Source organism: Wolffia australiana, chromosome 20, assembly GCF_029677425.1.
Source record: "Wolffia australiana isolate 7733 chromosome 20, ASM2967742v1".
Classification (NCBI taxonomy): Eukaryota; Viridiplantae; Streptophyta; class Magnoliopsida; order Alismatales; family Araceae; genus Wolffia; species Wolffia australiana.
The window spans coordinates 1,513,881-1,524,189 of NC_135854.1; the positions used below are offsets into that span (position 1 = coordinate 1,513,881).

The 10,309-nt window shown below is 39.5% G+C and overlaps 1 protein-coding gene across 2 annotated transcripts; it reads left to right on the plus strand.

Annotated features, from left to right (window-relative positions):
- The first annotated feature begins 237 nt into the window (after window positions 1-237).
- LOC144716060 (uncharacterized) lies at window positions 238-10,309 on the plus strand. 2 transcript variants are annotated; one of them, XM_078591072.1, is made up of 15 exons: window positions 240-448; window positions 1,746-1,822; window positions 1,966-2,067; window positions 2,143-2,286; window positions 3,377-3,481; window positions 7,176-7,259; window positions 7,653-7,768; window positions 7,862-7,963; window positions 8,042-8,155; window positions 8,700-8,756; window positions 9,151-9,217; window positions 9,335-9,388; window positions 9,471-9,545; window positions 9,625-9,660; window positions 9,964-10,309. In XM_078591072.1, exons 3-15 carry the CDS (start codon window positions 1,984-1,986, stop codon window positions 10,075-10,077), a joined length of 1,152 nt encoding a protein of 383 aa, XP_078447198.1. In that variant the 5' UTR covers window positions 240-448; window positions 1,746-1,822; window positions 1,966-1,983; the 3' UTR covers window positions 10,078-10,309. The 2 variants fall into 2 exon arrangements, with proteins under 2 accessions (XP_078447200.1, XP_078447198.1); XM_078591074.1 differs by lacking the exon at window positions 3,377-3,481 and having other exon boundaries at window positions 238-448.

Sequence of the window (10,309 nt, forward strand, 5' to 3'; positions counted from 1 at the left end):
GAGAGATACAGAAGAGAGTAATGAGAGAGAGACAGAGGAGAGAGAGATACAGAGGAGAGGAGAGATACAGAAGAGAGAAATGAGAGAGAGACAGAGGAGAGAGAGATACAGAGGAGAGGAGAGATACAGAAGAGAGAAATGAGAGAGACAGAGGAGAGAGAGAGAGAGAGACAGAGAGAGAAACTTAAATATGAGAGAGAAAGATGATCAATGGTGGCAATTTCGCAGTTGGCACAGTTTGAAGCTCTTCCAGAGCCAATAAGCGAAGCGCGTGGACCTCCCAATAAATACCGGCCATTCATGTCTCGTTTCAGAATTCTTTCAAACGGCGGGAATTCATGTTCATTGACCGCGCACGAGAGAAAGAAACTCTCACGAATCGCAAGATCCAGTTAAAACGAGGAGATTGACGACGAGATCGATCTGTCTTCGTTTGTTTGCTCTCTCTGTATGCAAATCTACTCCTGTTTGCGTTTTGCGGCTCTCGGATCGTTTATCTTGCAATAGTGGAATGTGGATTGGATGTTCTTATATCTCTGTTAGATTTCTCTTTATTTGAAGAATCAATAGTCGGAAGACAGTATCGCGGCGAAAGAGAATTTATAGTTCGATTGAGTGAAAGAAAGTTAATTTTATCCTCTTTCTTTGCTTAAATTGTTGAGATCGATCTACTGTGCGATAATTAGATTATCGTCTTTATTTGCTCAAACTGTTTAGATCGATTTATTGTACGAATAATATTTTATTCTCTTTCTTTGCTTAAATTGTTGAGATCCAAATTACTGTGCGCAAATTAGTTTATCGTCTTTCTTTGCTTAAACTGTTAAGATAGATTTAGTGTACGAATATTATTTTATCCTCTTTCTTTGCTTAAATTGTTGAGATCGATTTACTGTGCGGAAATTAGTTTATCGTCTTTCTTTGCTTAAACTGTTAAGATCGATGTAGTGTACGAATATTATGTTATCCTCTTTCTTTGCTTAAATTGTTGAGATCGATTTACAGTGCGAAGATTGATCTATCTACTTCCTTTGCTCAAATTGTTGAGATCGATATATTGCATGAAGATTGATTTATCCTGTTGCGTTGCTTAAACTGTTGAGATCGATTTACTTTAAGAAGATTAATATATCATCTTTCTTTGCTTAAATTGTTCAGAACGGTTAATTGCACGAAGATTTAGTTTATCATCTTGCTTTACTTACACTGTTAAGATCGATTTATTGTACGAAAATTAGTTTATCCTCTTTCTTTGCTTAAATTGTTGAGATCGATTTACTGTACGAAGATGAGTCTACCCTCTTTCGCTGCTTAAATTGTTGAGATCGATTTACTGTACGAAGATTAATTGATCCTCTTTCTTTACTTAAATTGTTAAGATTGTAAATGGATACTGATGACCACGGTTAGATGCAGACAAACATGCGTGTCTGCAGTTTTTGGATGGAATCATGTCATGTTGAACTTTGTTGTGTTAAGACAACATCTGAGGTTTTTTTTGGCAACACTCTCTTACCTCATTCCCCCTTGTCATTGCTTCATTTACCTGATATTCTGTCGTTCCTAAAATTGCCGCGTGAATTTGAAACTAGACTAAAAGTCATAAGGTCAGCTAAAAAATGTTTGGATTCTTGAATTCTACTCATTTATTATCAAATAAGGTGATCTTGTGTTTAACGATTGGAATTAAGAAATCTTTCACATCCTTTAAGTTTGCAGCTCATTCAAGGCTTTTATTTCTTCAGGTTGTTTCCATTGAGGTTATGCTTTTACCCGGAATATTTAATCTATGACGTAATCGAATAAGAGAAGGCTCCACAGGGTAACTTTTCATTATGGTTTTTTTCTGGAATTCAAAGTAAACTGGGTTCCATTTAGGGTTCTTTTCTTTCTTATGATACTCACTTATCCTCATAGACGTTCCTATCCTCTGAAATTTAATACTCTTCTACCTCTCTGTTTCAGGCATCTGTGACAGAGAAGATGAGGTTTTTATTTATGATGGCAAGTGGGATAATGCTTGGTTTTTTTGTTGGTGTTTCCTTTCCATCGATGAGGATAACTACGGTGAACACAGTCTTGATTTTCCTCCAGTTACAATTTTTTGGATATTAAAAGTCAGAAATTTGACTCACATCTCAGGTCTCCGGCCCATCCAACGTTTATCCTTTAATCACAGACACCTGTAATGAAACATCTTGCAAGACGTCACTGAATTGTAAGTGCATAACAGACAAAAGTCAGGAGGAGAAAAAATCAGCGTCCAATCTCGATCAAACATCACAGGTACTGCTATGTGTTTGAGAATTTTTTCTTCTAGATTTCTGAATATCTCTCTTATTTCACATGGTTTAAAACCAAAATTTTAAAGGTACAGTGATGATTTTTTTGCTCCTTGATTCGTCTTTTTGTATGCTTAGCTAGAAACAGACAAGCTTTATCCCCTAGACCTGCTTTCATTTTTTGACTAGAATAATATGAAGAGACGTGACACAGATGTCACAAAGATTCATGAAAGGGTTATTTCACTCAAAGTGGTTAAACTCATCACCTATCTGAAAACCAACAAATCATTCTGTCAGACTCCAACTCTGTATAGAACAGACATCTTTCTTTTATTGGAAAGAGGCCCCCAAAACAGCAGTCATGATCAATGTGAAAGAAATGGGAGAATCGAATGAACCAACTGCATTGAACATCCTATCCATAAAAAGTAGTTCCACAATTGTACTTCTCTCTTTCTCCCTTGTTAAAAATCTGACGTTCTTGGATATATCGGAAACTCGGACTCTACTCCACTCGGTCAAGATCGGAACAGGCATAACATTCTCTCACTATTCTAAAGCCCCTTTACTCTTCCCTCTTTTTCCTATAGGAGTTCTGTCAAATAGGTCTCCATGTTCTTCTTCCAGGTTAATCTTCAGCTGCCAATTCCATAAGGCTTTTCTCAGGGAAAAAATCCCTCCCTTGTTCATTCAGTAGAGTTGGGTTTAAATATCCAATACGAAATAGGATGTAGTGGGCCTGGCCCATTTAAGGTTCTGATACTCTATAAAGTAAAATTCGAACGGAAATCGAGGAACATGCTCTTCGTGCTGAACTCAGGATCTGCTAACTTTGGATCCTAGAATCGTGCCCTCACAGATGTAAGGAGACATGATTTCAATGCAAAGTTATTGGCCAAGACATTCCTAAACAATTTGATTAGTTTCAGAGTGATCAGTGTATACCCCATTGTTTTCTGAAGATTTGTACGAACCTAAATCTGAAACAAACGTTCAAAATGTATCTTTGTGACAACCATCTTAAATATCTAATGTGAGTAAACTTGAGTTTCATAGAGACCCTTAAAATTGCTATTCATTTCCCTGAGCAGATTTATGTTCCCAAGAATCCTAGAGGCGCAGAGCTCCTTGCTCCAGGGATCGTACAGGCGGAATCAGATCTTTATTTGAGAAGATTATGGGGAAATCCTAGTGAGGTATGTTTTTGATACAGTCTTCTAGGATATCGTTGAGCACAATCAGACTTTCTAAAAGAAAAAGTACAATATTTATTGACCAGAGTTGATGATACAAATTTAAAGGCCCTCTCTCTTAATTTGACCACTAGGCGATCACTCGCCTCCCAATCTCTTAAGGATTAACTTAAGAGCCTTAGGAATCACTCCTTCTCCTTGAGTGTTTGTCCTGGACTATACAACCATAACTATACATATATATAGTATCCTTATTTAGGCAGTCATACTGCCTCTTCAGTTGGCCCCTTCGAACATATCCAAAAGTGCCGTCTCTTGATCACCCCCCTTGGCTTCTTTTTCAAAAGGTGCTTGTGGTAGCTCCTCTTCAGGTGCCTTAGTTGCTTGTATGTGATTGCTTGACGCCAGCCTTCTAACAGTATATGTGAGTTGTTCGCATAACTGTCATAATAACTGTCATTTCTCATACTCAATATTGATTTATTTCTTCTTTTATATACTATTGGAAGATTCGTATCAGTTTTTTTATGCTGCTCTTTCATTCATCCACAAACAATTTTATTGTCGAGTCTCTGTGAAGCTTGTTGATCCCATGAACCTTAGTGCATGAGCTGTATGATTTATAACCCTTTTAGGATTTGGAAACATCCTGGTTTGGTTAAATTATTGGTATTTGATTGATCACTCTTGTGATAGTAATCAGGTATTATAAGTTGGGAGTTTTGCGAGAGTTAACCTCTCAACAGTAGTTCCAGTGGATGAACGTTCACAGGAATTCAAGAAAAAGAGTACTCAGTAAATTGATGTTCGCAAGAATGGGGAAGTTCATGGATAGTCGAGCGAACAAGAATCGAGAAGAATAAATGAGATATGGTTAAGAGAATCTTGGAACCATCCTTCTCCCTCTCTGGTTGCAGAACTCGCTTGTTCTCCAGCCTTCAGCTGCAGCTGGTGATCAGGAAATGGATTTTCTTCAAAATGCCTTTCTATGTTTTCCCATTTTCCCACTCGTTTATTTTTAACTCCCGTCACATGTGTCACTGAAACACGATGCTTCTTCTCCAAGAAGTACCAGAGAAAGAAGAGGAAAAGTCACCAATAAAGAAGACCACATGCTGACTAAACACTGCACGTGTGAGAAAGTTATAAATAAGTGAAATCGAGAGGGAGATGGACACTTTTTGGCATCTTCAAGTTTCAGTTGCAAGTCGCAACTGGGAGGCTGTGGAGCTGGATCAGGCCTGCGATTCCAGAGGGGGAGATTTCCACTCGAGATCTCCAATTTTCATTCTCATTCATCGTTCCATCTTCTCTCCATTCTCCTTTACTTGTTCTTGATACGATCAACTGGATTGCATTGTTGGTGTATATGATAAGAGTTGTGACTGCATCACACACCTCTGCTCTGACCACGAAAGTTTCCTGTTATCAGTTCTGTTGCAGTGCACGTCAAGAGTTGTGACGGCGATATGGATGCTGGCTTCAGGAGAGCATTGTGGTCAGATCAGAGGTATGCGATAGGAGTTGCATGCCCATCATAGCCAGTGTGGCAATTTGTCCACTGATATCCTAATTGGCGTTGATCTTGTCCATGTCAACATTAGTGGAGCTCGATCCTGGTGGATCAAACTCATGGGCACTGGTGGCAATCGAACCTAGGTGACAAATTGGAAAGGCTCTGATACGAGTGGACAGATACCTAGGTTTTCCTACTGGTTCACAATAGGTCATCTGATAGTGCAGGAATGGAGATGATTAATGGGGAGAGAGTGGGATTGACCTCCAGTAAAGCTGGCTTATGATCTGGTGATAGAGGAAAGATCTCAGGAGGGGATTAGTGAGGGCAGAAGAAGAACAAGACAAGGAGCCGGAGACTGTGACAATGAACCCCAGACAATACCTCTTGACTGTGTTTCTAAAGGTAGGGTTACCACTAATTAGTAGGATTATGGTGATCTTCAATATGGGAGGTAAAGTGACATAAATATCCTTGGAGATTATGGTGATCATATCAGGCACCTTGTGGCAACTTTCCAGGCCCAAAGATGCACTTAAAGGGTCATCTTCAATGTAGGAGGAAGGTAAAGTGACACGATGGGTCACCTTGTAGAATTGTAGGAGGAAGGAGTTTTATGTCATTTGTACTAAGGGTTCCCTGTCTTATAAAAAGATAAAGAAACCACCCATGTTTGAGATTTAGGTTTTACTTAAGATAATTTTTGCCAACTCCAAAGGCAGCAGGGCTCCTTCCACTACCCTGCTATCTCTTCCCCTCTCTTCTTTCATTTTTTGCGCTCCCACTTTTCATCCACTATGTATTGATTTTGAAATGGTACCAGGGTCTCGGTATCTCCTGGTACTCATCAGTATCAATAACTATCAATGGTAATGTCCTACTCTCACCACCCTCCTCTGCAGTGCTCATCTTGGTGGCATCTGTCTCATCCATCCTCAGTGTCCTTGTAGGGTGACTTTAATGCTTGGAGGCACTCACCTTGGCATTGTTGCATGGCCTTACTTAGAGGCCTTCTCTCATTTCATTCCACTGTCTCCAACAGTGTGTTCTCCTTGGCCTCAGCATTTGCTTCATCAGGTCTCCTTTTCCTGTGGAGACCGGATGAAGCACCTCGATGAGTGGTTTGCACTTCACGTCTTCTCAACACCTCATGCGGCCAAGTGGCAGAACTTCAAGTTGGCATTTTCTGCATCCAGAGGCGACAACAGGAAGGACAGCATCTTCACCTTTCGAGTTGATAGCTTTCGAGGCCCAATGTTTCACCTTTCAAGGTGACATCTGGGCTTTCAGCTCTAGAGTCACGTAAGTTTGAGCACGACATCAACTCCTTCGACATGTCAGCTCCTTGTGTCATATAAGCTCCAGTGACAGGTCAGCTCCTGTGACATGTCAGCTTTAGTGCCACATCATCACGGCTGTACATCACTGTGGGCACATCAGGTTCTACACCAGTGGTGCCTTCCCCTTGACTTTCTTTATCTGGTGAAACTCCTGCAGTATTCTTCATTGGGAGCTCTCCATTGACTAGCAACCAGCCTACCCTTTTGTTTATCTACCTCTGTTTGCCTATAAGCTTTGAATCGTCTATCCATTCTTCATGTGAGAGATTGGGGGTTTCATCTTAGAGAGTTAGATTTTACATTGCTTAAATTTTCCCGACTCCCGGGGTGGTAGGGCTCCTTCCTCCACCCTGCTCTTTCGTCCGCTTGTTCTCTCATCTTTTATCTCTCTAGCTTCTGCTTCCCTCCCACACTGAGTGGATTTCTACAGGAATCTATGTCATAGTACCTCACCGCTCACTGCCTCAGCCATTCGCCACTCCCTGACCCCGCCACTGCAGCTCACCACCCCTGCCTCAGATGCTCTCTTCCCTCCCTCATTTTCTCTTTATTTCCCTCTCCCATGCATGAGAGGAGTGAAACAATGGTGTCATGTCCTTCTTCCTGACGAGTCGACAATGAAGTACACAATTGAGTGGGTGTGTCCTATGGGTTGCTGATGTCTTTCCACCCTATCCAGCTGCACTGCACCATGCAACTGTGCAAGTTGTTGATTGGTGCGCGGCACCAATCAACAACCCCAGCATCAATCCCATTGAATTCTAAATCTTCTGATTCATTTAATTTTTGCCGTTGTACCTAATATTTTGTTGACATGTGCTCTTTTGCTTTTGGTGCGAAGGATATACCCTTCAAACAGAAGTACCTTGTGGCATTCACAGTAGGACATGCCCAAAGACTCAATATTGATACGGTGGTCAAAAAGGTAAAATATTATTGTCTTAACATGCCTAACTTTCTTCAGTATTTTTTATGCCTACTAATTAGTTCAGTTCAACAAAGTTTCCTATTTCTTTATTCATTTCCCATACAAAGAGGCAAGAGGCAAGAGATTTTCACATATCAAAACCTTATTAAAAGATATTAAAAATGTCTGCCTCAATGCCCAGTTATTAATCATTTCCCAATATACCATGGATTTTAACTTAATGATATAATTTTATTTATAGTATTATTTCTTCAAAACTTTCATTCATACTTAAAATTTATGACATGAAATTGAATCTTTCAGAAACTTTTGTGCATGCTATTTAATAATGAATGGCAGACTCATTCTTGAGACTCATTTTCCGTTTGAATTTTGATGATCTTTCTGCAGTTCTCGTCAAACTTTACCATCCTGCTCTTCCATTATGACGGCATAACAACAGAGTGGAATGAGTTTGAGTGGTCAAAACAGGCAATCCATGTCAGTGTCCCTAAGCAGACCAAATGGTTGATAATTTAACATCCACTAGCTGATAATTCATTCTATAGTAATAGATAAATTATCGTTAACTGGATTGCTTTGGGTTTTTTATTGGGTAGGTGGTATGCTAAGCGTTTCTTGCACCCTGACATCGTTGCTTCATATGACTATATATTTCTTTGGGATGAAGACCTAGGCGTCGAGCATTTTGATGCAGAAGAGTAAACATTGGTTCCTCTGACCTTTTATACATGGCCTTCTGCCCTGCGTGAAAGTAATTGGATTAAAAACCTTTCCAGATATATCAAACTTGTGAGGAAACATGGCTTGGAAATATCCCAGCCTGCGGTGGAACCGAATGTGCACATACTTTGGGAGATGACACGGAGAAGAAGTGATCAAGAAGTTCACAGGTCAGGATCCTATCCCCATTTTATTCATATGTTTATTATTTTGGTCGGATTGGATTTTTATGTCCCAAATTTTCTCTTGGAGTTAATGTTATCTCTGAATAAATTATTTATGTCCTGTTATTTATAGTTCAGTAAGTTAATGGTGAATAAAACTTATATCATTATTCTATATGGAGTTCTTATAGAATCAAATATATTAGCTATTAAGATTGATTAATTGGTTGACTAATGTACATGACAATATTTACCAACTGGTACAGTTTGAAAACGTTATACATCTTTCTAGTAGTGAGGTACGATTTCTTCAGACAGTTCATATTATTGCCTTCGTTCAGCTAGGTGTGCTGTGAAAAGATTAGCCTTTTCAGAACAATGTTTGTGAATTTATTTCTTCAAATTTTCTTCTCGTGGCATATAATTTCCAAAATTATGATTACGTTTACTTCACCTCTATTTCAACAAAAGTAACCTTGGGAAATTTATTTATACCCTTTTGTGCTGGGTGAAGAAAATGAAACTTATTAAAATATGCTGGGTTGTTCAGGTTAACAGAGGAAAAGCCCGGTTGGTGCGAAGACCCAAAGTTACCTCCATGTGGGGCGTAAGCAAGACCCATTTAACTCCCATGTTACTTTTTCTCTCTCTATCTATCCATATCTCTATCGTTCTATCCGTCAATATATTTCTATTTCTTAAGCTCCTGTAGTTTCAGTTTTCTCTCTAAACTATATATTTCCGTCTCTCTCCTACTCTTCTCAGATTTCTCCTTATCTCATCTCTCTCGGATCTCTGTAAACATCCCTCTAAATCTTTCCCTCTCTGCCCTATTTTCCTATCTTTCTTTATCTCTGCTCTCTCATCACTTGCTAAAAGTATCTCTTTATTTTTTCTCTTTTCCCCTCTTTTCCAATATTCCTTCGCATCTCTACCCTCATTTCTCTCTCTAAAAAGTCTCTCTTTACCGTTTCTATTTTGACTCCTCTCTCTTACCCCAGATTTGTCGAAATCCAGGCGCCTGTCTTCTCAAAAAAAGCTTGGCGCTGCGTCTGGCACCTGATTCAGGCACGTACCCCTTCCAGACTTATCATTACCTGTTTTCCTTATTATTTATTCTGTTCAAGAAATTTTCATGTTTTTTACAAAGCTATTATCCCTAATAATTGGCAGTAAATTATGCAGAATGACTTGGTCCATGGCTGGGGCCTTGATTTTGCTTTGTGGAAGTGCATTGAGGTACGGACGCCGCCTTCCACAGTCTATTTATTTCTTCATTAATTTGAAAAACTGTTGGTTTTCAATAATAAATAAATTTCAGCGTGCGGCGGAGAAGATGGGGGTTGTGGATGCACAGTGGATTGTCCATCAGAGACTTCCTTCTCTCGGAAACCAGGTAAAGAGGACAGTCCATATCCGTCCATTCGTCTTATTTTTTCGTCTCTCAACGGCTCTGATCGCATCTGGAACTGCAGGGCGAGGCAATGGATGGCCGGGCGCCATGGCAAGGGGTATTTTCTCTCTTGCCCTTTCTAGGATCATCATATCATCTTCTTCTTCTTCGCCTTCTTATAAGTTTGTCACATTTATTATGGTTCAAATATATTTTTTCTCTGATTTAAATTGATCGCATAAGTCTGTTATTATATTATTCATGGTTCTCGAGAATATTCTGATTACTGAGATTTGATGTCAAGGATTACATGATTATGTTCCAAAAAAGTACACAGTATATTATTCTAGTGATGTTATGTAGAAAAGATTGTTTCGGGTTCATCATGGGTTTACTTTTTTCTTGTTTGTTGCGGTGACAGGTGAGAGAACGTTGCGATTATGAGTGGAAATTGTTCAGAGGACGGCTCGAAAGTGCCGAGAAAGCGTACTTAAAGTCCAAGGGGGCCGCCCTCCCGAATTCATCCCGCACGTAGCCCGTAAGCTCTCTTTTCCCTCTATGTCTCAATTGTTCTGTCTATCTCTTTATCTCTCTCTCTCTATATCTTCATCTATTTATCTATCTATCTATCCATTCATTGCTCTATATATATCTCTCTCTGCTGTCATCATGTGTTGCATTCAAAAGTTGGTGGCTACTGCGGTCCTACCAATGGCATTAAATTAAGTATTAATTGGTTAATCAACCAGTTAATGCAAAATTTCCCA

Coding starts and splice junctions, on each gene's coding strand:
- LOC144716060 (XM_078591072.1), top strand. CDS start 1,984: ATGAGGTTTTTATTTATGATGGCAAGTGGGATAATGCTTGGTTTTTTT. Junction 2,068..2,142: donor CATCGATGAGGATAACTACG/GTGAACACAGTC, acceptor CTCACATCTCAG/GTCTCCGGCCCATCCAACGT. Junction 8,156..8,699: donor AGTGATCAAGAAGTTCACAG/GTCAGGATCCTA, acceptor TGGGTTGTTCAG/GTTAACAGAGGAAAAGCCCG.